The 27380-nt window shown below is 46.0% G+C and overlaps 1 protein-coding gene across 1 annotated transcript in view; it reads right to left on the reverse strand.

Moving 5' to 3' along the window:
- Positions 1 to 12269: 12269 nt before the first annotated feature.
- Positions 12270 to 27380, reverse strand: part of COL1A2 (collagen type I alpha 2 chain) — a 46226-nt gene continuing 31115 nt past the window's right edge. The window contains exons 31-45 of the mRNA XM_018560768.1: positions 27151 to 27204; positions 27011 to 27064; positions 24570 to 24731; positions 22757 to 22864; positions 20332 to 20439; positions 19212 to 19265; positions 18541 to 18648; positions 17969 to 18022; positions 16770 to 16877; positions 16137 to 16190; positions 15927 to 16034; positions 14395 to 14644; positions 14089 to 14279; positions 13122 to 13364; positions 12270 to 12562 (exon numbers count right to left, since the gene is read on the reverse strand). Of these exons, the coding sequence (XP_018416270.1) occupies positions 12416 to 12562; positions 13122 to 13364; positions 14089 to 14279; positions 14395 to 14644; positions 15927 to 16034; positions 16137 to 16190; positions 16770 to 16877; positions 17969 to 18022; positions 18541 to 18648; positions 19212 to 19265; positions 20332 to 20439; positions 22757 to 22864; positions 24570 to 24731; positions 27011 to 27064; positions 27151 to 27204 (1803 nt within the window). The 3' untranslated portion in view covers positions 12270 to 12415. The remainder of the gene's footprint in view (positions 12563 to 13121; positions 13365 to 14088; positions 14280 to 14394; positions 14645 to 15926; positions 16035 to 16136; positions 16191 to 16769; positions 16878 to 17968; positions 18023 to 18540; positions 18649 to 19211; positions 19266 to 20331; positions 20440 to 22756; positions 22865 to 24569; positions 24732 to 27010; positions 27065 to 27150; positions 27205 to 27380) is intronic.

Genomic DNA, 27380 nt, shown 5'->3' on the forward strand with positions numbered 1-27380 from the left:
CTGAAAGCCGAAGCCCTGTAGAATAGAAAAATATTAGTTGCAATTTATCAAATCAATATTTTTAGGAAAAAAGCCGGAGAGATGAGGCAGTTCAGCAGGCGGGTAGGAGAGCTATTGCTCAACGTACAGTCTCCATTGACTGAACGCCGAGCAATTGAATCTCCCTCGCTTTTACCGAGGGAGCCGGCGTCCGTGGGCGGAGCTACACTCGGCAGCCCAGGGAGCGTGACGTCACGAAGTGACGTCTGAGCTGGAGGAGGGGCCGGGATCTGTGGCCCAGACGCCGCTGCTGAGTACGTCCCTAACAGAAGCTGGCTTCCTAGCCAATCAGGAAGCCTGGTGGCATGTTACGACCCGCCTCCTGGCTTCCTGATTAACATAGATGCTGGCGTCACATTTTTCATAGGCATTTTTCGTGGCTTCCTGACCAATCAGGAAGCTGAGAGGTGGTTCATTACATGCCGCCCAGCTTCCTGATTGGTTAGGAAGCCAGGCTGCCTAGCAACAAGTGAAACAGGCTTCCTAGCCACTCAGGAAGCCAGGAGGCGTGGCTTCCTGATTGGAAACAAAGCCAGGTCCAGTGGCGTCACAAGAGGGGTGCGGGGGGAGCGTCCCGCAATCAGGTGACACCAAAATGATTGTAATGTTGGTGTCATCCCCCTCTGAAAAGTCGGGCACTTGGTCAAGGACCGAGAGCCCGACACTTGCTCGAGAGAGGAGGGGACCCAGCGGCATACATTCAGAGGCGGCTCTTTAATTAGGCAAATGAGGCCTCGCGCTCCCGCGGGCCTCACGGCCGCCTAATTTGCCCTGCCGTCACATTACCTCACAGCCAGGTAACGTCATGAGGTCTTAGCCCTGTCGCTGTCAAACGGAGACTCTCCGTTTGACAGCGACAGGGCAGAGAGCTTATCTGTTTCCTCGGTCCGTCCATTCGGCCAGTGGTCCTCTGGAGCTTCGCCCACCAGCCACTGGGAAGCCATCTCACCCCTCCCATCCACCGTGCGAGGATCCCAATCTGGCTGGGAGGGCGGAGTTGAATCTGGCTGGGAGGGCGGAGTTAAATCTGGCTGGGAGGGTGGATCGTCAGGGGCAGATGGACGGAGACGTAGTGAGCAAAGGCCCGTCCTGCACGCTCCCGCCCGTGAGACGCTCCCACCCGGGAGACGCTCCCTGCACAGTCCTGGTAAGAGGCAGCCTTCACAGGCTACAGCAATGGTGAGAGCCCTGTGACCCTGGAGAGTCCTGTGGAGACCCTAGTTAGCCACGGTTTACCCAGGGCTCTGTGGGGTCTCACCAGGGGACTGTGGGGTCTAACAAGGCTGGTTAGATCCCACAGAGCCCTGTTGAGACCCCACAGAGCCCTGCTACCCTGGTGAGACCCGCTCTGAGCCCTGGTGAGACCCCACGGAGCCCTGGTACCAGGGCTCTGAGGGGTCTAATCAGGCTGGCGAGACCCGATAAAGCCATGGTGGGAGCCCTGGGACTCACTGCGGGGTGTCACCCGGTACCCGCACTCTGGCAGGCTACATGGTCCCTTGGCACTGCCAGTCAGAGGGAGTTCTCCCTCCGACCAGAAGTTCTGGTATCGGGAAAGGTATTGGAGCATTAGGACGAGTACGAGTACTCGCGCAAACACTCGGTATCGGCACTGATACTAGGATCGGTATCGGCACATGCAAATCCATTTTATTTATAGTTGTCATTCAAACGACAGGAGCGTTTCTGAGCCTGATGAAGCAGCCCCAAAAACGCTTGTCGATTGAAAGATCAATAAAATGGATGTTGCACTAACATGGAATCTGGACAGCTGTGTTGGATGATATGCAAAGGCGTAACTAGAACCTTCAGGGCCCCGTTGCAAGAAACCATGCCCGGCGGTGCCTACAGCACATTCTGTGGGACCAGTGACACCCTCTCCATCCCCACTGCACAGCCGCCCGTACATGCTGCGGGTGGCTGTGCGGCAAGGAAGGAGCGGCACAATCTCGGGAGGCGGGGCCTCTTCTTCCTCGCTCGGCCCCCCAAGTGGCGACCGCTGCGACCCTGGTAGTTCCGCCAGTGATGATATGTACTATAGCACATAAAACATGCCCCCCCCACAAAACATGTCACTGGTTACCTATGGCATTTTTTAATGATGTGGGCATGTTTTATGTGCTATAACAACAAGCCAGCACCCCCCCCCCCTACTCTTTTCAATTGATATTTTTTAATAAACATTTTGAATAAATGTTTTAAATACCTTTCCATTAGTAGAGAGGTCCAGGTGTAGAGAAGGACTGCGTCGGTCACAGGCAAGAAGAAGAAGCCGCTGTCCAGCCCAGTCCACGTGCAGGCTGCAGGAGGATGCTTTCTCCCTCGCTCTCTCTCCCTCTCTGATGTCACTTCCTCTCACCATCAGAACACCGTGACCAGAGAGAAGAAGGGAGGGAGTAACTGGAGACAGCGCCGCTCAGCGCTCATCGCTCGCTGCCCGGCAGGTGAGCAAGTCTGCCGTTTGAATCCTGTGCCCGGGTGGGATCCCACCTCCCACCCATACACAGGATTCAAAACCCGTACTGTCCGGGTAAAACCCGTACGGGTGGCAACCCTATGCATACAAGTGATCTCAGGGACATTGTAGAGATCACTTGTACAAAACATGCAGCAGCTTCCCCGCTGTACATTTAGCCCTACTTGCCCAAAGCAGGGCTAAATGTAGAAAACAACTAAACGCTCGGTGCCTGGAACTGCATATCCCAGGCATCGGGAGATAGGAATTCCACACCCCTGGTGCCCCTCCACTCCCTGCTGCCCCAAGGCGGGGCCTTGGTTGGCCTTGTGGGAAATCCGGCTCTGGCTACGTATCGCTTCTTTTTGCATTCTATCAAAGCCTATTGGAGCCAAATCGCACAAAATCCGCTTTAAAAATAGGACATGCTCGAGCCACAACCTTGAGCTACAAGCTACAGGCCACATTGAGCTGTGAGATGTGAACAGCTCCATTGAAATGCATTAGACAAGCTACACTGATCGATTTTTGAGCAACTTTTTAGCGGAAATCACGCTACAAACCACTCAGTGTGAATGAGGTCTAAAGGTGCCCATACACTGCACGATTATCGTACGATAATCGTATGCGATCGGTTTTTCGTACGATAATCGAGCAGTGTGAACGGAGACGTGCGACCAAGTGATGGGGTGGTAATAATAATCTGGCCGCTCAGTGTATTTACCTGACAGATGATGACAGAGGTAATTTAGCAGAACTTAATGTTTAAGATAAATAAATGAACAAATAAATATTATTATTAATACTACTACTACTAATCATAATAAAAAGCAGTAATAAAACATTATAATTCAACTTTTGCGGCAATATTCACCTTCACTTGGGTGCTGCCTCTTACCTGCTCACTAGATGGCGCTCTTCTTTTGGTTGAATAATAGTCAGCGCGTGGAAATGGCCTTTAACAAGACTATTGTTCCACTTTAACCCCTTGCTGTCCGGAGCATTTTCTTACTATTTGCGCACACATGATAAAATATACATTTTTGGCAAGAAAACAGCTTCAGACCCCCAAACAATGATATATGTTTTGAAAACAGAGGCCCTGTAGAATAAAAAAATGCTAGTTGCAATTTTTTATGTGGCACGATTTTTGCGCAAATGTTTATCAAACATTTTAGGAAAAACATTTGGTAAAATATACTTGAGGCGGCCATCTTTAAAAACGAATGTACAGTGGAGACCGCCTGGGGACACCGGAGGCATGAATCCCAGGTGAGGATCTGGAGCGTGTGCGGAACCCGGCCTCCTCTGGTGCTGCGGGGGGCCCGGCCGCCTCCTGTCACTTGTACGGCCGATACCCATGTAAGGTTCTCGGGCCCAAAGGCTGCACAGACCCCTTACATCAGTATCGGTGGTACCCCCTGACGACGGCCATGTGTACACTCAGCGTACCTGGCTCCCACCTAGGGTTGCCACCTGTCCAGGATTCATCCGGACAGACCGGGTTTTGAATGCTGTGTCCGGGTTTCATGGCAGCAGAAACCCAGACACAAGATGTCAGGCACACAGGGGCAACCAAAATTAAGATAAGGGCTGCTGGCCCCCCCACTGAAAATAGTCTCAACTGTGATATTCACATATGAATGGGTGTCACTATTTACATATGAATAAGCCAGGACTCATTCTCCCAAAAAAAATGTCCGCTCGTCACTAGAGTGTTCGGGTTTCACTTGAACAAAAGGCGACATCCCTAGGCTAGGCCGCAAAAAAGTCTCACATATGTGGTATCCCCATACTCAGAAACAGTAGCAGAATGTGTTTTGGGGTGTAATTCTAAGGATGCCTATGTTGTGTGTTAGATATATCTTCTGAATTGCCAAATTTGTGTAGAAAAAAATATATTTTTGTCTTTTTCATATTCTGAAAACGTGGCAAAGAAAATATCTTAAAAAAACTCACAATGCCTCTTATTAAATTGGGGTGTCTGCTTTCCAAAATGGGGTCATTTTGTGGGGTTTTCTACTGTCCTGGCACTTCAGAGCCTCCAAAAATGCAATAGATAGTCAGGGAATAACATGTGTAATTTATGTCCTTGAAAGCCTCAAGGTGCTCCTTGGATTTTGAGCCCTACTATGTGGTTACGCTGCTAAAACGCCTTACATGCCTGGTATCCTCATATTCAGGAGGAGTAGCAGAATGTGTGTTTGAGTGTAATTCTAAGGATGTCTATGCTGTGTGTTTGATATATCTTAATAATTGACAACTTTGTGTAGAAAAAATATGTTTTTCTACACAAAAACTTGTGCCAAAAAAATTGGAATTGTCGGAAAACTCACCATGCCTCTTATTAAATACCTTGAAGTGTCTGCTTTACAAAATGGGGTCATTTTGTGGGTGTTTTGACTGTCCTGGCATTTTAGGGACTGAAGAAATGCAATAAGCAGTCAGGGCACCAGGGTTGATACATTTCAAATATATATACTGTAGTCTGTGGACTCTATAACTTTTACTGTACTTAAAGTGACATTAAACCCTCAGATTTTTAAACATAAAACAATACTGTAATGTGTGCCTTACTGTAATCCATGGTTTTACCCTTCTCTTTGCTGCTCTTCCTTTTAAATCCTTATCTCTTCTCATGCTGGGGGAGAACTTCTGTTTTGCAGCAGACTGCCTTGTCTCTGGAATGGATACATGGTGTCTGTGTGTAGGTTCACAACCTGAGCCAGCACTACAGGAATAGGCAGTCAACTGCAAAGGGAAGTTCTCCCCCAGCATGAGAAGAGATACAGATTTAAAAGGAAGAGCAGCAAAGAGAAGGGAAACAACCATGGATTACAGTAAGGCACACATTACAGTATTGGTTTATGTTAAAAAATCTGAGGGTTTAATGTCACTTTAATGTACACTGATTTGTTTTTTTTCTTTACTAAAGACATGTAGCAGAATAAGTTTTGGCCTAAATTTATGAAAAGGGATTATTTATGTGCAATGTTTCGTTTCATCGCTTAACATAGGGAAAACAGGTTTTTTTTTTCAAAATTTTCAGTAATTTTTTCTTTATATAGTAAAAAATAAAAACCCCAGTGGTGATTAAATACCACCAAAAGAAAGCTCTATCTGTCCCCAAAATGTTTTATAAAATTCATTTCGGTATGAGTTTGCATGGCTGAATAAATGTCAGTCAAAGTACAACAGCGCCCAATACTGAAAAATAGCCTGGCCAGGAAGGGGGTTTAACACCCTGGTCTTCAAGTGGTTAAGGCAATACTGGGGGTCCAAAAGTTCCCTAGTATCACCTTTACACTCTAAGCTAAAGTGCAGATCACACTTCAATAGCTTTCTGCTCGACTTCTGGAGCCCAGCAATGACAGCTATGGGACCGGCAGTGATGCAACATGCGTCGCTCCCGGTCCCATACAACGGGGAGAAGATCCGTGAATGGACGCTCACCGCTCTCCTCCCCAGCTTCCTGCCGACACCCGAAATGCCGGTCCTGGGCCAGCAAGAGGGGCAGCGGAGCCAAGGAAACTTGGCGAGGGTGTCAAGCGGGGGAGCCACTTTACCGGATCATATCTCCAGGATGGGTGAATGGACTTCCATTGTGGTGATATCTGGGGGATTCCATGCTCTGCAGAGACATTTCACACCACCATGTCTGCATTGGATTTCAATGATAACGGCAAAGAAATAATACGACATGTTAGCTTCACATTACAATTCCCTGATGAGGGGGAATTGATAGAAGAGTTTCAACATCTAGATCAACATAGGTGGTTTGGAAAGTGAGCTAAATGGTAGAATTGTTTTGGTTTGGCTATTTTGACTTAGATTCTTCGATTCTGCCAATTATCCTGGGTACATTGCAGGAGAATTAGTAGTAGAATTGACAGGGGAACTGAAGAATCTCGGTCAAAATAGCAGATCCAGAAATAATCTACCATTTAATTCACTTCCCAAATCATGGTCAGTAACAGGTAGGATGGATCCGTGCGGCAGGCAAGGCCGTGGCCTCGCTACGCTAGTGAGGTGTGCGGGTAAACCTATCATGAACCTTGAGCATAGGGCCTGAGGTCCAGAATGCCAGCCATTGGGAAGTGAGCAGAGAGGACGAGTCTGTGGGTATTGCCTGGCAACAGGACAGGGCTGGATTTGGGCCTACTTCAGACTTTAGTAAGGTATAGTCTATGGGCATTGCCTGTAGGGTTGCCACCTTTTCTTTAAGCGAAACCCGAACACTCTAGTAGCCCCTATCTTAATTTTGGTTGCCCCTGTCTGCCTAACATCTTGTGTACGGGTTTCTGCTGCCATGAAAACCGGACACAGCATTCAAAACCCGAACTCCTGAATCCTGGACAGGTGGCAACCCTAATTGCCTGGCAACAGGATAGGGCTGCATTAGGGTCTAAATAATACTCTCAAGGAGAGCAGTCTGTGAGCGTTGCCTGGCAACAAGACAGGGCTGGATTAGGGTCTAAATCCTACTTTCAGGGAGAGCAGTGTGTGGGCGTTGCCTGGCAACAGGACAGGGCTGGATTTGGGCCTAGTTTCTGACTGCAAATAGTAAATTGAATGTCTCCCAGAACCGGTGTGCCGACTGTCAAGGTTGCCAGTGTGCTTTTTTCTGCTCTCAACCAAACTTTTCCAATGTCTGATGTCATAGCTGATCACATATGCAACACCATGGCTAAGATGGCTTCTTCCTTGGCTGTGAGGGAGAGGAGGGTGTAGTTGAGAATCTTCCTTCATGTCTTCCAGGTTCCAGTGTTGGGGCCCAGCACTCTGATCTCACACCACTCACAGGTAGACATATCCGAGCCATATTCAATGTTTGGAAGCTTTTTATAGATTATTCTTGTGGGTCATGTGACCACATTATTAAAGCCCAACCCCCACCAACAATTCTTTAGTTTTTATTAGGGTGGGGGAGGGCCCATGATACTGGGATACAGGCGAATCTTGCTGTGCCCCATCAGGCCAACCAATCCCTAGCCATGCAGTGACAAGCTGGCCAATCGCTGTACACTGGGGGCGTGGCTTCATGGGCTAAAACTACCCGTAGTGCCGCAGCACCCCAAGGGCCACAGGGCCCCGTCTCATGCCCTGGCTGACAAATGGCCGGTCTGTTCATTCCACAGCACACAGGGCTCAGGCAGCGAAGAGAACCTGTCATAGGGAAATGTGACCCCCAAGTGTTTACTAAAGTGCCGTGTATAATAAACAATTGTCATTTCCCCAAATGTTGCTGCTCTCGGTAACAGGAAGAGGGGGTATGGAAGACAGAGGATGAGATTGACTAGAGGGGGAGGAAACTGGGTATGGATGGGAAAGGATTAGAATGACTAGAGGGGGAGGAAAGTGGGTATGAAAGGGAGAGGATGAGAATGACTAGAGGGGAAGGAGAGTGGAAATAGATGGGAGAGGATGAGGATGACTAGAGGGGGGAGGAGAGTGGAAATAGATGGGAGAGGATGAGGATGACTAGAGGGGGAGGAGAGGGGTATGGATGGGATACTAGTATCAGTATTGGGGCTTGCTGGGTCCTCAGGCAGCCATCTTTGGCAGTGTCGGTCCAGCCGCACAATCACCTCTTGCACCTTCCCAAGACCGCCACTGGAACGGACAGCCCCACTCCCGCACGTACAGCCCTGGAGAGCCCGGCACCACCTACAGAGCCCTGGAGAGACCGACACCCACTCACAAAGCCCTGGATAGCCCAACACCCACTCACAGAGCCCTGGAGAGCCCGGCACCACCTACAGAGCCCTGGAGAGCCCGGCACCCACTCACAGAGCCCTGGAGAGCCCGGCACCCACTGACACAGACCTGAAGAACCAGCACCCATCCACAGAGGCCTGGAGAGCCTGGCACCCACTGACACAGCCCTGTAGAGCCCTGCGCCGCCTACAGAGCCCTGGAGAGCCCAGCACCACCTACAGAGCCCGGAGAGCCTGGCAACCACCTACAGAGCCCTGGAGAGCCTGGCAACCACCTACAGAGCCCTGGAGAGCCTGGCAACCACCTACAGAGCCCTGGAGAGCCTGGCAACCACCTACAGAGCCCTGGAGAGCCTGGCAACCACCTACAGAGCCCTGGAGAGCCTGGCAACCACCTACAGAGCCCTGGAGAGCCTGGCAACCACCTACAGAGCCCTGGAGAGCCCGGCACCCACTGACACAGACCTGAAGAACCAGCACCCATCCACAGAGGCCTGGAGAGCCTGGCACCCACCTACAGAGCCCTGGAGAGCCCAGCACCCACTGACACAGCCCTGGAGAGCCCAGCACCACCTACAGAGCCCTGGAGAGCCCAGCACCACCTACAGAGCCCTGGAGAGCCTGGCAACCACCTACAGAGCCCTGGAGAGACCGACACCCACTCACAGAGCCCTGGATAGCCCAACACCGACTCACAGAGCCCTGGATAGCCCAACACCCACTCACAGAGCCCTGGAGAGCACGGCAACCACTGACACAGTCCTGGAGAGCCTGGCACCTACTCACAGAGCCCTGGAGAGCCCAGCACCCACTCACAGAGCCCTGGGGAGCCCAACACCCACCTAAAGAGCCCTGGAGAGCCTGGCACCCACCTACAGAGCCCTAGAGAGCCTGGCACCCACTCACAGAGCCCTGGGGAGCCCTACACCCACCACCCACTCACAGAGCCCGACACCCACTCACAGAGCCCTGGAGAGCCCAGCACCCACTGACACAGACCTGGAGACCCAGCACCCATCCACAGAGGCCTGGAGAGCCTGGCACCCACCTACAGAGCCCTGGAGAGCCTGGCACCCACTGACACAGCCCCCGAGAGCCCTGCACCACCTACAGAGCCCTGGAGAGCCCAGCACCACCTACAGAGCCCTGGAGAGCCTGGCACCCTTCAACAGAGCCCTGGAGAGCCTGGCACCCTTCAACAGAGCCCTGGAGAGCCTGGCACCCTTCAACAGAGCCCTGGAGAGCCTGGCACCCTTCAACAGAGCCCTGGAGAGCCTGGCACCCTTCAACAGAGCCCTGGAGAGCCTGGCACCCTTCAACAGAGCCCTGGAGAGCCTGGCACCCTTCAACAGAGCCCTGGAGAGCCTGGCACCCTTCAACAGAGCCCTGGAGAGCCTGGCACCCTTCAACAGAGCCCTGGAGAGCCTGGCACCCTTCAACAGAGCCCTGGAGAGCCTGGCACCCTTCAACAGAGCCCTGGAGAGCCTGGCACCCTTCAACAGAGCCCTGGAGAGCCTGGCACCCTTCAACAGAGCCCTGGAGAGCCTGGCACCCTTCAACAGAGCCCTGGAGAGCCTGGCACCCTTCAACAGAGCCCTGGAGAGCCTGGCACCCTTCAACAGAGCCCTGGAGAGCCTGGCACCCTTCAACAGAGCCCTGGAGAGCCTGGCACCCTTCAACAGAGCCCTGGAGAGCCTGGCACCCTTCAACAGAGCCCTGGAGAGCCTGGCACCCTTCAACAGAGCCCTGGAGAGCCTGGCACCCTTCAACAGAGCCCTGGAGAGCCTGGCACCCTTCAACAGAGCCCTGGAGAGCCTGGCACCCTTCAACAGAGCCCTGGAGAGCCTGGCACCCTTCAACAGAGCCCTGGAGAGCCTGGCACCCTTCAACAGAGCCCTGGAGAGCCTGGCACCCTTCAACAGAGCCCTGGAGAGCCTGGCACCCTTCAACAGAGCCCTGGAGAGCCTGGCACCCTTCAACAGAGCCCTGGAGAGCCTGGCACCCTTCAACAGAGCCCTGGAGAGCCTGGCACCCTTCAACAGAGCCCTGGAGAGCCTGGCACCCTTCAACAGAGCCCTGGAGAGCCTGGCACCCTTCAACAGAGCCCTGGAGAGCCTGGCACCCTTCAACAGAGCCCTGGAGAGCCTGGCACCCTTCAACAGAGCCCTGGAGAGCCTGGCACCCTTCAACAGAGCCCTGGAGAGCCTGGCACCCTTCAACAGAGCCCTGGAGAGCCTGGCACCCTTCAACAGAGCCCTGGAGAGCCTGGCACCCTTCAACAGAGCCCTGGAGAGCCTAGCATCCACCCACAGAGCCCTGGAAAGCCTAGCACCTTCCTACAGAGCCTTGGAGAGCCCCGCACCCACCCACAGCACCCTGGAGAGCCCAGCACCCACGACAGAGCCCTGGAGAACCCGGCACCCACCCACAGATCCCTGGAGAGCCAGAACCCACCTACAGAGCCCTGGAGAGCCCGGCACCCTCCCACAGCACCCTGGAGAGCCCAGCACCCACGACAGAGCCCTGGAGAACCCGGCACCCACCCACAGATCCCTGGAGAGCCAGAACCCACCTACAGAGCCCTGGAGAGCCCGGCACCCTCCCACAGCACCCTGGAGAGCCCAGCACCCACGACAGAGCCCTGGAGAACCCGGCACCCACCCACAGATCCCTGGAGAGCCAGAACCCACCTACAGAGCCCTGGAGAGCCCGGCACCCTCCCACAGCACCCTGGAGAGCCCAGCACCCACGACAGAGCCCTGGAGAACCCGGCACCCACCCACAGATCCCTGGAGAGCCAGAACCCACCTACAGAGCCCTGGAGAGCCCGGCACCCTCCCACAGCACCCTGGAGAGCCCAGCACCCACGACAGAGCCCTGGAGAACCCGGCACCCACCCACAGATCCCTGGAGAGCCAGAACCCACCTACAGAGCCCTGGAGAGCCCGGCACCCTCCCACAGCACCCTGGAGAGCCCAGCACCCACCCACAGAGCCCTGGAGAGCCGGAACCCACCTACAGAGCCCTGGAGAGCCCAGCACCCACCCACAGAGCCATGGAGAGCCTGGCACCCTTCAACAGAGCCCTGGAGAGCCTAGCATCCACCCACAGAGCCCTGGAAAGCCTAGCACCTTCCTACAGAGCCCTGGAGAGCCCGGCACCCTCCCACAGCACCCTGGAGAGCCCAGCACCCACCTACAGAGCCCTGAACAGCCCAGCACCCATGGAGCCCTGGAGATTTCAGCACCCACCCACGGAGCCCTGGAGAGCCTGGCACCCATCGACAGAGCCTTGGAGAGCCCGGCACCCACCTACACAGCCCTGGAGAGCCCGACACCCACCGACAGAGCCCTGCAGAGATGCACACCAGAGAGCCCAGCACCCACTCACAGAGCCCTGGAGAGCCCCGGCACCCACCCACAGAGCCCTGCACCCACCCGCAGAGCTTTTATTTTAAAACTTTTTCACAATTTATTAAAACTTCTCACATATACAAAAGACAAACAATTTAAAAAAAAAAATCCTCTTTTTGCCCATTGGAGATGATGAGTTTACAGATCACATGAAATACAGTGAATGCCTGAATTTTAAAATGAACGGCCATTCCAAGTGTTTTCCTGGCTTCTGGGTGCATCTTTTTGGTCTTTATCAAACAACTGCCACCAACCCCAGACAATCAACACAATACAACTTGATAGGAAAAGAGATGGATGTTAAGCTTTATTAGCACCATTGAATATGTTCAAGTACCTTAATTAGCACCTCTGTACAATTTCTTTTCTCACTCAACACCATTTTTGACTTGTTGGAAACCAGACGACACTTTGAGGCAGTTAAAACCCGTGGAAGTGGTTGGTTTTTAACTTCCTCCATTGAAGGTATTCAAAGGCCACAAATGGTGCAAGCTTTCACGTTTTTTATTTAGGTTTTTTTCATTTTTTGTTACAAAAGCTGACATTCATTTTTTTTCTTTCCACAACATGATGTAAAACTTGCGAAAGACTTCCAACGTTGTGTTGACTTGTTGTATTAAATTGCATTGCACGATGCTCCCTTTTTTGTTCCTTCTCTTTTGCCCAAGGTGGAACCACAATGAAGACTGGAGAAACACATGGAACGCGTCAGCTTTCGGTATTGTAAATAAAACAGGGCAAAGAGAGGATGTTTCTTAAGTTAGTTTTTTTGGGGGTTGTAAAAGTTCCTGTTATTTGAAACAGACTGGGCCAATGTCCATTCCGAATTCTTGCTCAGGACCACCAATGTCCAAAGGTGCAATGTCCAGAATGGGTAAGCGTGATGGCTTGTTGGTTCTGTATTCTATGACTGTTTTGCCCCATTCACCGGTATGTTTCTGAAAGGAAAAGATAAAGAGAGAATCAGTTATAGGTTCTAAATGTTATCGTGACCATTCACTCCTCTGTGAGCAAGTTGTTTGTGAAAAAGGCCTTTTCCTTTTTTCCATCACTGAAATAGTTTGGGTTTCTTTAAAGGGTCTATCCACTCAAAACTTTACTAGATTCCAGAGAGTTAAACCATGGGACAGTGTCTTCTACCTCTCAGGGACTCTATTGGACAGATCTCTGTGCTTAGTTCCCAGAGCCGAACACCTGCCAGCCCATTATGAAGGGCTCCCACCATCCCTACTGGAATTTCCTATTTATAATATAGAGATTGAAACAGGAGAAAGGAGGTGGCAGGGACACCCAAAAACCCACCCAAAAGGTGGACAGGAACAGAGCTGAGGATTATGGAAAGAAAATCCTACTCTTGGAGCATCCAAAACATATAAGAAGCCTAGAGCTGACTCTGGGACCTCGCTATAATTATAAAATTATTTTTCAGTGGGATGACTCTTTACTAAACCATTATTTCATTATTGAGGACCAATATTGTTTTGCCCCTTGACCTACCGCGCAACCATCTTCGAGGACGCTGAATGTGAATCTGCTGTTGCCTTCTGCCCTCAGCTCGACATCGTTGGATCCTTGCAGGATGACGGCCTTCTTCAGGTTGCCTGTCTCTTCGTCCATGTAGGCGATGCTGTTCTTGCAGTGATAGGTGATGTTCTGAGAGGCTTGGTTAGCCAACAGGCGCATGAAGGCGAGTTGAGTGGCCATGTCCTTAGGTGTGACTCCTTCCTCGTTGTATTCGAACTGTTGAAGGGAAAGGAATTGGAACTCACTTAAATATTTGGATAAACATATAATTAAAAGAGAATACCTAGGTTTTAAAAAGTGATACATCTTTAACTATTCAGAACTGTTACTTGTCTCATATATTTAGTTATATTTGCTTTGGAGTGTTTGGGGCAAATACAAGAGATTTCTAACATTATTAATAATGTTTATTTTATGTTCCTCTTCTGTGTTTTATAGTGTCCTGCAGTAGCTCCCTGTTCTCCAACCTTTGTCCAATAGTAATGTCTCTTCTCCCACCTGTCTTTGGCCTTTATTTACCCATATTGCATATTGTATACCTCCCAGTTATTCTCAGCAAAAGGGACAACTCTTTAGCACACTATGGAGGTCACACATGAGGGTAACACACTATGGAGGTCACACATGAGGCTATACACCGGTGGAGGCTGGAGAAGAGTGGGCAGGTCTGAACAAAAACTCAACATGGTGGTGATTGTGTATATTGTCAAAACTTTAACAGATGGCTACTGGATCCGGTGTCACAACCTATAGGTAACTTAATCTATAATCCGGTCAATATAAAGTGATTTTGAGAATTTTAGTTTTGATCATGTCCACTGCATACATGTTGTAGATGTCAGGTCAACATGTATCACTTTACAACAATAGCAGACTGGTAAAAAAAGAAAGGAACACTCATTAATGCCATGCTTGTACAACGGCTAGAAAGTGGACTCACCTGTGTGCCTCCATTAAGAGTCTCGCCGAACCAGAGGTGCTTCTTGTCCTTGTTGGAGGTGTTGATGTACCAGTTCTTCTGTGGAATGTTGTCTGGGTTTGCATGGATGCAAGTCTCACCAGTGGAGAAGTCGCAGAAAGCTCTGATGGCATCAGAAGTGCTGCCTTGGTTGGGGTCAATCCAGTAAAATCCTAGCAAGGAAGTTTACCATGTTATTTTTTTGCAATGGGAGAATCCTTATTTCAGATCACCTTATCTACATATTAAGAAAAGCTGAGATTTATTCTGAACAGGATTCCAACTCACCACTTGTCCATTCGGGATGGCTGAGTCTTAAGTCGCGGCAAGTACGAGCAGGGTTCTTCCTTGAGCCTTCTGGGGTCAGGATGACCTCGATTTGTTGGTTCAGGGATTTCAGAGTGGAGTCAATTTCATAATCCTTAGGTCTGCGAGCGGGCTGGTCAGCTCTGAAGTATTCACCACCTTCACCACCCATGTCATATCCGCCACCAGATGAACCAGCGTGACCAGGAGGACCTGGGGGACCAGGAGGACCCTAAATTGTAAAAACAAAAACAAAATTGTTAACACATACTGAAGTTTTAAAATTATAATGCAACCTGTGTAAAAAATCTAAGACACCCGTCTACCTTTAACATCAACAACTTCTTTAAATTCACTGCAACAAACATGGGGTTATAGTTGGAGCACGATCCTGCACAGTCTGTGGACCAGCACATTTTCGATTTGTTTGTTTGCAGTTCATCAGTTCGGTTCCAGCTATTTTATTACGCTCTAGTTTATATTACTGTAAATATTTTTTTTGCCAGATAATTAATTTATTGAACACTTAATGATAAGTAAAAAAAAACTTAACCATAACCTCAACCCAACTGTAAATCCCAAATTGATTCCCAAACCTAATCCATAACCTCAGCCTAACTCCTAACACTAACATTAAGACCAACCCATAAATGTAACCCTAAACTAACCCTTAGGGGTGTATTCATAAAACCTTTCCAGAGCTGTTCTCTCTGTGAATGTCTGTGTTGTAGATTCAAACCCATGATTCACATGATGGCCACCAGATGGAGCCAAGGAGCACAGCAATTTGCTCCTCAGCTCCATCTAGTGGCCATAATATGGTGCAAATCTACAAAACAAACGTTCAAAGAGTGAACAGCTCTGCAAAAGATTTATAAACTCAACCTATGCCCTAAACTTGAACCTCAACCTAAGCATTATTATAATGACATCTGTCAGTTGTGCAAATACTGACATCAGTTGTGTAAGCACTGACATCACACAAAAAATTGGCTATGCCATAAAACAACAGGCTGTGGAGGTAAAGGCACTGAAAACTCAGCACCAATTTTACCACACTAAATGCTATAAACTCATCCATGAACTCTGTTTTGACCCCTAACCCTGGCTTCTTTTTTCATATTTAGGCTTTAAAACTTTAAAATACTTCCCACCTTGAAAAGGAACATGCTGATAGGAGGAAAGAGCAGAATGAGCAGGGGAATGACCTCAGCAATCTGATGCTACTCTTTCACTATCCAGTCAGCAGGCTGGGCTTGGTGAAAGTAAAACAATTGTATTACTTAACTGTAAATTGTGACAGCCACCTTGCTCTGCTGTGTGTCAGAGCTGCATAAATCTCATGACTGGGTGGACAGAAATACAAATAAAACAGCTCCCTTTTATGTATTTCATCTGTTTAGGTAGCTGTTTGCCTTGAGTTGAGCTTTCAGCTTAATTGTACATCAGAAGATCACCTTTCCTGAAGGAAGACACATTTGTTGTGTTTTTTAAAGTTAAAAAAAATGACTTACAGCGGGACCAGTGAAACCAGCGGGACCACGTGGGCCAACGGGACCCATGGCACCAGGATGTCCAGAACGACCCTCTTTGCCTGGAGGACCAGAGGGACCAGAGGGACCCTGGAGTGAAAAATAAAAAGGGTCATGTCATTAATATAATAAATAAACATGATATTTAAAAATGTGCTTCCTTTTTAACATTGTTGATTGAGCATTACGTACCCTTGGACCAACGGGACCAACAGAACCAGAGGGACCAGTCTCACCAGGAGTACCCTAAATGCAAAAGAGAACGATTATTAAAAGTAAAATTTGCCTTAGATCTAAAGAAATGAATGCTCCAGTGCTTTGTCTGTTTATAACGTGTATGTCTTCTCTGTATCTTTTGAAGGGTTGTACCATTTCCCTTCCCAGTCCAGAACCATCCCTTTGGATGTTTGGAATTGTCTAAATTTACTTTCCTGTAACTATGGAAGGAAAATCTGACTGTACTTGAGAAATAATAATAAACACAGTTCTCTATAATACTCTGAACATGACTAATATTCAGTAAGTAAGTAGCAAGTAAGAGAAACTGAGATACAAGTGCTGCCCTTTCAGACTTCTTGGCACCTATGGTAGTCTCTGATGAAGTGCTGTCTAAATGTGAAACGTGTAAGAGATTCAAACCTTACTTATGTTACATTGTTCTGCTATATTTTCAATAATAGGAATTCCCATGCAGCAAACAGTATGTGCTGTTACCTGATTATGTCTCTACATGAAACTTAGTGGAAGCTGAACTTCCTTTGTTCTAAGGGATATGTTTGCTCTACTATGTATAATCATTTGAAAAGCTTTATTTTTTGTACTTACAGAAGGTCCGGGAAGACCTGACAGACCGTTGTGTCCTTTGCGACCATCAAGACCTCTGCCTCCTTTCTCTCCAGCCTCACCCTTGTCACCACGAGTACCTTGTGGACCCTATTACAAGTAAAGTATAGGTAGTCGGTTACATATGCGAAGGGCAGCATGTAAATATACATGGGCTCAGGGCAAAGATCATACAAGTGGGCATCAATCTCCAATTGGTACATTAGAACCTTATAGCGCCTCTGGAGGATTTTTTACATTCTGGATGGTTTTTATGGAGGAAGTGGCTTGATAATTGGTAGTGGATGTTTTAATTTTGAACATTCATTGCACCCAAACATTTATTATATTGACTCTTAGAAACTGAAAGATAGCACTCCTTTCTTTAAAAACAAGCAGTCACTTGGCTTAGGGTTAGCTATAGGTTCCTGAAGTCCCTACCAAACCGATCTCCATTACTTGCAAGTCTCGTGTTGGGTTGCCTAGATTAAAAACCAAATTGATTCCTTTATTAAAACTATTCTGATCATGTGGTATATTTCAACATCAAATGTCTATGGCTTAGCCTACTACAAGCACAAAAGCCAAGCCTCTATCCCTCTGTTATCCATTCATGTTCTTCTCAGTCTATAGTTTACAGCAGTGGTTCAAACTGTGTAACCTCAGGACCCACATTTGTCCTTGGTCATTAAGTCACGACCCGAGTCACACTGCAATGGAACACATGGGGTACCGTGTGTTCCGGTGCGGGCGATTGAATTGCGGGAGGTGCGTTTGGGGTGCCCTTCAAATGAATGGCAAGGCAACGCACCTCCCACACCAGAACGCGTAGTAGGTAGGCAAAGTACAGTGCGTTAATGGCCCAGGACTGTTTGATTAATGCACTGTACTAGTGTGATCAGGCCCTCTGAGCAGCCTCTCACCTAGAAAAGTGGAAGGCAAGCGGTGACCCACCAGTTGAGAACCAAGAGTTTACAGTAATATCTTTCATTATCTATGATGGGAGTTCCATACACCAATTATTTTCTAGTTTTTAAAGGATCTCCCCACCCCAAACAAGTCTTGGTTGAAAATTGGTAGACAAAGTAGACAAGATCACCCAGCTTAACCATACATTATACTGCCTCAATGAAAAGTCAGGGAGGTAGAGCGAAATAGCTTGAGTATGAGATTTCAAATGTAAAAATAGATAAGATACTTACAGAAGGACCTCTAGCACCAGCAGGGCCAGTGAGACCAGAAGGACCGCCTGGACCCTAAAATAGAGAAAAGTTTTTATGAAGTGGATGCTTGATATATATAGTATGAGTTATTGACTCATCAAATATTACAACGACTATGTCGTTTAATGTTGATCCATCCAACACCCCTGTAATCACTTTAAACGTAAACTTGGAGCAATGGTGGGCCCAGGGCGAATATCCATTTGACCCCTTTAGCCAAACCATCCTGGTTGGGTCTACTACATCATCAAAGGTCTATTGATTAGTCTAAGAAAATTACAATCATTCAGATTAACTATAAACCAAAGTTCCACTAATTCTTGAAATCTACAAAGAATCTATTCACATTTTTGTGTTGCAAAAACACACTTGCACTATTTTTGGTACTGCACCACACTGCAACCACAAGGCATTTACATCATGTGTTGTGGTGTGCTCCAACCCATGTTACTGTATATGTGCATTGGCATGCCATGCAGAATAGATAGCAGTGTGCGTTAAAGTTTGTTTACTGTATACTAAGGCATCACAGTAGTATAAATCTGCATTACAGTCTCACCACGGTTTCCAGATTTACCAGCAGCGCCGACAGCACCAGCAGGGCCAGGAGCTCCAGCAAGACCAGAGGGTCCAGTGTTGCCAGGATAACCACGCTCTCCCTAAAAGTGAACATTGGCTGTTACTAAAAGCTGTTGCAATAATCAGAATACTTGAAAGAGAACCAAATTTAAATTTGTTTGTAACTTGAGCCACAGTGGGCATGGGGACTCGTCTTGGGTAATACAACTTATATATAATTCTATTGGCAGAAAGGGTAGTTGATTCAAGAATTAGCTGATGGGTATCAATCCTACAGGTGGTTAGTTACTTAAAAAAAAATTGCAGATGGTACACAGAGTGATGGCGGATTAGAAAGGGATCTTGGCAAGAGTGGATGAGACATCTCCATAGTACTGAACATTTAAACTGGCAGATGTCTGACTGCCTTGGACACATTATTATGGGTTTACATTTCCGATCAAGTCTTCTCCAAAGCATAAATTACAACAGATACCCAATTTTTTTGTCTGAGGTTTAAGGAAGAACTGTCTGTTGTACTAATCTATAAATCTCTTCCTTACATTCCCTCTAAGTCCAGGTTTATTGAATGCTGTCATCAATACAGTCAATTTTGTTTTGAAGCATTGCATGCACCTTGTTATATTTGTTGTGTCAAACTTACCTTAGGGCCTGCAAGACCATCACGACCAGGAGGACCATCGTTACCAGGGTGACCCTAAAAGGGAAGAACAGAATATATTAATCTTAATAAAACAAACAGCCTGTTATTAGAAAAACAGTTTTTGCCATGACCACATACATGTTGGCAGCTAGATGTCATATACTCTTATTTTCATTGTTGCAATGTTATAATTTTATACAATTTTATAAAGTATTATATTTTATAGTATAACATATTTATATTTTATAGGTTTTCGATTAAACATCTAGTTTTGCGTGAGATATTTGTAGTTTGCCATAGTATTTGTTGTATTTTTGCTTTTCCATCTACCCAATAAAGGGGAAATCAAAATAATATTCTACTATTACTGCTGGTTTGTAATGTATGCATGCATGGGTTTGTCTATTAATTCTACACTGCAGTAATAAATATTATTGGTGTGACATATGAAGACCAGCATAGAAGGTGGATGGGGCTGTAGTTGGAGGTCAAGCATAGGAGGAGCCCAACTTTTAACACAAAGGTTTGGGGAGCCATTTTAAAGGATGACTAGTGCATGTCAAAAAGACCACAGGTTTATCTAGGCAAGAGCATAGGGCCCAGTTATTGTCCAGGGGGCTCAGATACAATCTTAATGCTCATGTAGACCAGGTGGTTAAAGCTGTACACTTCACAAGCAAGGATGGACTTGTACGCATGTGGTGTCTGATGGTACCATGCAAGGACAGACAATAGAATGAGGTGGCTTCTCTTGCAGTCCCAATTACATTGAAAGGGCTATGGGGGAGCCGAAGCGGATACTTTTCCTAATGCCTCATTCACACTTAATCCATACATGATGGCCACCAAATATATGGGTGGGCTGTTGGCTCTGAGATGTTGCAGGTGTTATTAAGTGAAGTAATAAAGAAGAAAGGAACTTAAAAATGTATGGCTGATCACTTTCACTGCATTTTGGTTATAAACTGGGCCACTTGCTACATACTGAGGAATAGAGGAACCAGAACACATTGGCTATGAAGATTATAGTTTCTGGTGCCACAAATTGTATCTAACCCTGTCCGGTCATTACTAAAATAGGCCTTTATAAGTATTTTAAGTCTCCTAATTTGTTACTTACATCACGACCAGCCTCTCCAGAATGACCAGTTGGACCAGGATTACCAACAGTACCAGGGGCACCACGACCACCGGCAGAACCAGCAAGACCAGCGGGACCAGGCTCACCCTAAAGTGGATAAAAGGAAACATTGTCCATCATAAAAGGCATACATGTTGGAGACTTTACCATCTCAATAGCCTGCCTTCCTTTAGGCTGAGTTTACCACAGCCTGCCAGCTCTTTTTTTTTCTATATTGTCTTTCAAGCCTTCAAAGGAACCTACAAAATGTTTCTGATGTTGATTTTTTTAAAGACTAGAAACAAATCTGGTAACTGCCTGTTCTCAAAAAAGATCACCAAGCACCTATGACAGTTGTCAATAGTTGTCCTAGCTGGTTCCTTTTACCAGCATGACCATCTGAGTATATGTTTTAGCTCTCCAAACCCTACTCCATACAGTAGTATACTCATCTCTATGGTGCCCTGTGTCTTTTACCTCCCCATCATTCCAGCATTGCAGTGTACACTAGTCTCTTTGGCATTTGACATCTCTGGGTGTGTTGGATTCCTGTATCCCATGCTATACCCTGGAATTTAATATTTTGTTTAAAGCCATGGTTTCCCTCAGGCCGGAAACAGTTGTATGGAGTTTGGAATATGTTTTTATAAATTGGAATTTTATATTTATAGCTCTGCTCACTATCCTCAAAACAAAAGAGCCTCCTATGTGCGAAGAAAGTGATAAAGGCAGAAGAAGACTAAAAAAGTTTTAGTGTGGTGCTCTCAATGAAAATATCCATTTGGAATGGAACATACCTCGAAACAAGAGGGATTTTTTATCAGGAGGTATCTAGAACTGATTTTGTGTTTCATTTTGCTTGTTGATGCTTGTTCCTTAACCTCTACTCTATCATCCCAAGTAGCCCTTCAACCTCTTGTCTTGTTGGTAGGGAATGCTTAGAACCCCTGTCAGTTCTATTTATTCATTTATTTGCTACCTTTGTCCATTGAGAGGGTTTCCCTACATTTTATCTGCTGAAGTCACAACAGGAAGTGACAGGAAATCCTTCAAAATCGAGTTGTCATGAGAACTGGTGTCCCCAGTGGAAGATTTCCCTTCAGTACCTGCTCTGGTTACAACAGTAACATTTTGGATTTCCCATCACTTTTTGTCCCAGTGACAATGGTTACCAGGAGGACAAATTGAGAAGGTGAATCTTCCCAGTGGTGACAAAGACAGCAATAACATTTGACAGGGGGTCCCTATTTTATTCAGACTAAAAATATAAAGATACACTTTATAGCTGGACTCCAGAATAAACAAATATTGTCTAAATACAAGAGGCATGTGTATTCTGACTTGAATCTTGGTGTGCTATGGGTATTTCTTCCAGATCTGTGTATTAATCCAGTGTGAAACTTTTATTCTGTGCAGAAGCTTCCTGTAATAAAGACTGCTCAGTTCTCTGTTCTTTTGCAGGGTGACTGGTCTTGTCTCCGCCCCCTCCTGTAGTTTTATGTAGTGGGTGGGGCCTGCTTGGTCCCTCCCACAGCTCTGCACTCTGCACAGGCTATGTGCAGCACCATATTCTCTTTGGCTTTTGGGAAATACAGTATATCTGTTTTTGTGTGAGGAGTTTAGATGATATGCACATTAACAGCTGTGCTGTATTTGCATTGTGGTTGCTGTTGGGTTAGCATAGTTATATAGTTCTACACACACCTAAATGCTGCAAAATGTGGTATATTGCATTCATGTTTACAATAACGAATGCAATCTTGGAATTAGTATCTCTAAAGCACCTGAGGGTAAATACGATTCAGTAGATGAACAAAGCATGTGCAAGACACTTGCCATCCTGCATATAATTCCCAAACACGGGGCAAGTGTCTGTAGGACAAACTAATTTTTAGTCTTGTCTTTTTTAACCTGTCAATGTCTGTTGAAGATTGCCATATGTAGAGCCTGAAAATTATCCTATTTATACTGACTACAATACCAGGGCCAATGAACAATCTAGATGTGAGAGGTCATTGAATAACTTCAAGATCCAGAAGCTTGACACCAAGCGACCATTTCTTACAGTAACATATACCGAATATTTTAAATGTCTTGCCCGCTATTATCACGCCTGGTCACTTCCTGATCCTCTAATGTTGTAAAAAGGCATTTATATAATCCTTTTTTAATGAATAAATAATTTATACCTTCTTCACCATTTAAATTGGTATGTAGTTTTTGTAAAGAATGGTGGGATCCCCTCTCCCTGGGGAAAACTTCTTTTTCTAAATAACTTTGAATAGTTAGGGGACCCCCATTTATATCTAATATATATTAGAGATATTGTGCATATACCTTCCCTTCCCCGTTCTTTTTTGCTAAACATTTATATAATCCCTAACGTGGCTTATGAAATGTGAATACGGTATATCAATGCTCTTACATTGTTTCCAGCTCCACCAGGAAGACCGCGTTCTCCTCTTGTACCAGGAAGACCAAGAATACCACGAGAACCGAGAACACCAGAAGGACCAGGGGAACCAGGAGGTCCCTAATGGATAAAAAAATATGAAAATATTATTTGTGTGCCTTTTAATATAGTACAATATTTCCACACCCGACACAAATACATTTTAAATATCTTATTTGTTCCCTTTTATTCTGTTCAATGTACAATTGGAAGCGTTTTGTTTTATCTGTTGAAGTGAAAAATATAGTTGTCGATCCTGCTGGAAATCCACTGCTGTCCTTGGTGTTATCTCAAAGAATGTGGTAAGCTCTGCCCAGCTCACCTCTGAACTACAGACCTCACCATGTTACGGCGATAAGGAGAGGGGGAGGTGCTGTAGAGTCCCAACACACTTCCTGTCCTTGGGTGACAACGCTGCTCCTACATAGATATAGTAAGTGAGCGTTGTTACTATAGGACAGGAAGTGTGTTACTGGAAGGATCACCAAGTGAAGAAAAAAATTTGGATAGACTGTAATCAAACTCTGTAAACTACATTAGAGAACATTACTGTCTGTTTTCAGCGATCCAATCCACTAAAGGTTTGCCATTTCAATTGTAATGACCCAATCTGATGGTAATTTGTTTTGCCTTTTCTGCTAACCACTTAAAAGTACCTGTACATTGGGTAACACTTACTGGGGTTGTTGAATTCTATGGCAAGTACATCTGCCAGAGTTCATAGATTTAACACCGAATAAAGAGCACCTGTCTCACAGTAGGGGAGGAGGATGTGTGTTAGTCACAGGTTTGAGCAGACTTGGCTGAACTCAGGCGAACTGAGTTCTCACCAAGCCCCAGCTCATCCCTAATGGTGACAATGGCAGAACATGCCTGTGAAATCTAGGCACAGGCACTTGGCAAGAACTTAACCTGGAGACTGTTATACCATAACAAGTAGTGCCTGAACAAGACTCCTCATGGCAAGATATGTGCAACTGCACATAAGTCAAGCTAATTGTAATAAATAAATAAATACATTCCAAGGGCAAATATGTCCCAAAAATGTCCAGAGCTTACTAACAAGATTAAACTCCCCCGGACTTGGTATTTGCTGCTAAGTTTAGGTTTGCTGTATTTCAAACAGGATGCTCCGAGGCCCCAGCTCATCACTAATGGTTACAATGGCAGAACATGCCTGTGAAACCTAGGTACGGCACTTGTAGTCTCCATCAGGAGCACATGCAAGAAAGTGAAAAGTCAGGAACTCAACTGGGAGAATGTTACACATAACAAGAAGTGCCTGAACATGGCTCATTATGGCGAGATATGTGCAACTGCACAAAAGTCAAGCTAACTGTAAGTAAAAGTCAATTTAAAGGGCAAATACCGTATATACTCGAGTATAAGCCGAGATTTTCAGCCCATTTTTTTGGGTGAAAAGTGCCCCCCTCGGCTTATACTCGAGTCAGCGCCAGCGCGTCTTCTTACTTACCTCGACAAAAATGGCCAGAACTTATTAAAAAGATTCACCTCCCATAGACTTGAGTCGTATTTACTGCTAAGTTCAGGTTTGCTGTATTTCAAACAGGATTGTCCAAGCACCCAGCTTATCACTAATGGTGACAATGGTGGAACATGCCTGTGAAATCTAGGCACTTGTAGTCTCCATCGGGACCACATGCAAAAAGGTGACAGTAAGTTCAGGTTTGCTGAATTTCAAACAGGATTCTCCAAACACTCAGCAAGTTGATCTCTTTTTTTTTTCTGAAAAGCCACAATTCAATGTAATTGCACCATTACTTACAGAGGGACCAGCTTCTCCAGATGGACCTTTGTCTCCAGCAAGACCATTTGGACCGTGCTGACCTTGTTCACCGGGACGACCAAGAGGGCCAGAGTCACCACGAGGACCTCTTGGGCCATCTTTGCCAGGGTGTCCAGTTGGGCCAGAAGGACCGACAGAGCCCTGTAAGACAAGTGAAATTGTAAGTGAAACAGATTAACAATATATTATATAATGTTAACAAACTTTTGTGAAAGTTAAGACTTATTTCCTCTTAATTGCAAAAAGGTAACTGGACTATTTTCTTGCTGAATAAACTAGCAACTGTGGACAAGTGATTTCCCTATCTGAAAAGAGAAACATGAGCGTGTGTTCTCGGTTTTCCTGCTGTCCAGCTTTGACTTGTTGTGGATGTGCATACTGGCATGCTTCCTCTACTTATATGACTCTTGTATTTTAAAAGACTGACACTGAGCTTCTTTCATGGAAGTCTCTGAAGGCAAAAAGTCTGTGATACCTAGTGCGGCCAATTCGATTCTCATGCTCCTTGTTCACTGCAGCATTAGAGCATGAACATATGAACCTGATCACTGAGACATTTCTTTCCTCAGACATGTTCCTCAATGAAATCCACTCTTCATTTCTGTCAGAAATGTTTCCAGAAGGGTTACGTTAAAGTGTATGTAATGCCAAACCTGTTTTCTTAGTATTGGATAGCGTAGGAAAGGGTTAAAAGCCCTGCAAGTTTACTTTATGCTGTATGTGTACCATTGCAGAAAAAAGTCCCTTCACTTCCTGTCCCAGACACACAACAGGAAGTTAGAGGAAGTCTCTCGAAGTGAGGGCAATTTCCCAATTTAGAAAGTTGTCCTTGGAACAGGTATTCCCATTGGAAGATTTTCCCTCACCTCTAGTTCTGGTGACAACTGCAAAATTTTGGCATTACCCTCACGTTTTTTCTAGGTGACAATGGCCACCAGTACAAATAAAGTAGTACATTTCCCCAATGGTGACTGCAATAAAAATGTCACAGAGGGTCTAACCCTTCCCTACTCTATCTAAAACTAAAGAAAAAGTTTGCCCTAGAGATAAACTTCAACAGGTTGCAACTGTAGCCCAAATTAGTGAGTAAGAACCACCATTGGTCTTTGAAGGTTCTCATTCATCCAGGTCATGGTATAGCTGTAGAAAATAAATCAAGGCAACTGGACTTGCTGTATTTTTCTGGTCATCCGACTAGCTTTTTAAATTTAGAATTCAGAATTGAGAAAGCTAGTGTTGGATGACCAGGGAAACGTCTTCAAGAAAAATACAGCAAGTCCAGTTGGCTTGATTGTTTTTTCTACAGATAACCTCACTTGTGTTTTAATTGCTACTTGCATTCCACTTTGGGAAATGTCCCCTCACTTCCTGTTCCAGTGCACACCTAGGAAGTGAGAGGAAATCTCCCCTCTACTCATTTCAAAACAAAAAATACAATAGTTTTCACTACTCTAAGTCGGTGAAATAGAACCAGTGGCCATCTGTGGCCATCTGTGACTATATGCAAATGTCTATTTCCACTCCTGTAGCTATTTGCATAAAAAATAATATTTAAACATTACCCACTATTGCCAAAGAATGCCAAGTGTTGGTTATTAATTGACTTGTGTGGGAGTTCTATAAAGCTAAACATTAAGAATTTTCAACGTCAGTCATCTTTTCCTTATGATCACCTAAGACTCGGATTGTACAGCCTTTAACGGACTATCTGAGCCCTGCTTGCATCTAGCATCACAACCTGAATGCAAGCCGGGATGGATAACCACTGCTTTCCATGTCATAATCAGGTGCTTTTCTCTGCACGCAGACAAGTGTAGGGGTATGGTTTAGGAGCACTGTTCATGGGGTTCAATAAATCCTACAAAGTGAGAGGGACCAACTTGTCCCCCATACAGGGTGGGCTAAGCACAGGGTTTTAGAACCGTAGTGTCTGCAAGGTAGCCACTGTAAGATTCTCCCTACTGAACCCCAAGACAGCATAGAGTATAAATGAAATATATTCTGATGGAAATGTACCAACTGGTCTTCTCCATTTCCATCTCAAGGCTAATTAGATACCACCTACACAGAGGAAGAATGATATCTGAGGCACACTGTGGATGATCTTGGCTATGTGCATAATATAAGATATTATAATCATAATAAAAGAAGTGTAACAAGGATACACAGCGTTAGGGAAGAATTCAGTGAACAAGACTGCATCATGATGCCAATTTCAGTGGCAATGTTCACAAAGGGTAGGATCAACATTTTTCATTATAGGGTGCGGTGGGGAACATTCTAGATGTCTGCACAGGAAACATGACTTAAAGCCAACATTGTGTCCCTTAATACATATTCAACTTTTTGGACATTTTAGTCATTTTACTGAGCATTGACAGTCATCCGTAACAAAATAAAATACATGAAAGTGCACTTACAGCGGGTCCGGGGGCTCCTACTCTACCAGCGGAACCGGGGAATCCAGTAGCCCCCTATGGATGAAAAATAATTATCCATGAGATTTCTACGTTAGCATACGGTGACTGGCTTCTTATAAGTACCAAATTGAGTGACTTACAGAGGGACCGCCATCACCGCGAGCTCCAGTGCTTCCTGCAGGACCATTTGGACCCTGTGAATAAATAAATAAAAGCACAATATTTAGGGCAGAGCTATCTAGCCATGTCAATATCTGACTTCAGTTTAAGACCTATGCTATGGGGTTGGTTCAGCAGGATACTTGAACTGCAGCAAAGACTGCATCATTGAAAGTAAACTTTAAGTGTATTTTACACTTTTACCAGTTTG

Source organism: Nanorana parkeri, unplaced genomic scaffold, assembly GCF_000935625.1.
Source record: "Nanorana parkeri isolate BGI_ZX_2015 unplaced genomic scaffold, ASM93562v1 scaffold477, whole genome shotgun sequence".
In the NCBI taxonomy this organism is placed as follows: Eukaryota; Metazoa; Chordata; class Amphibia; order Anura; family Dicroglossidae; genus Nanorana; species Nanorana parkeri.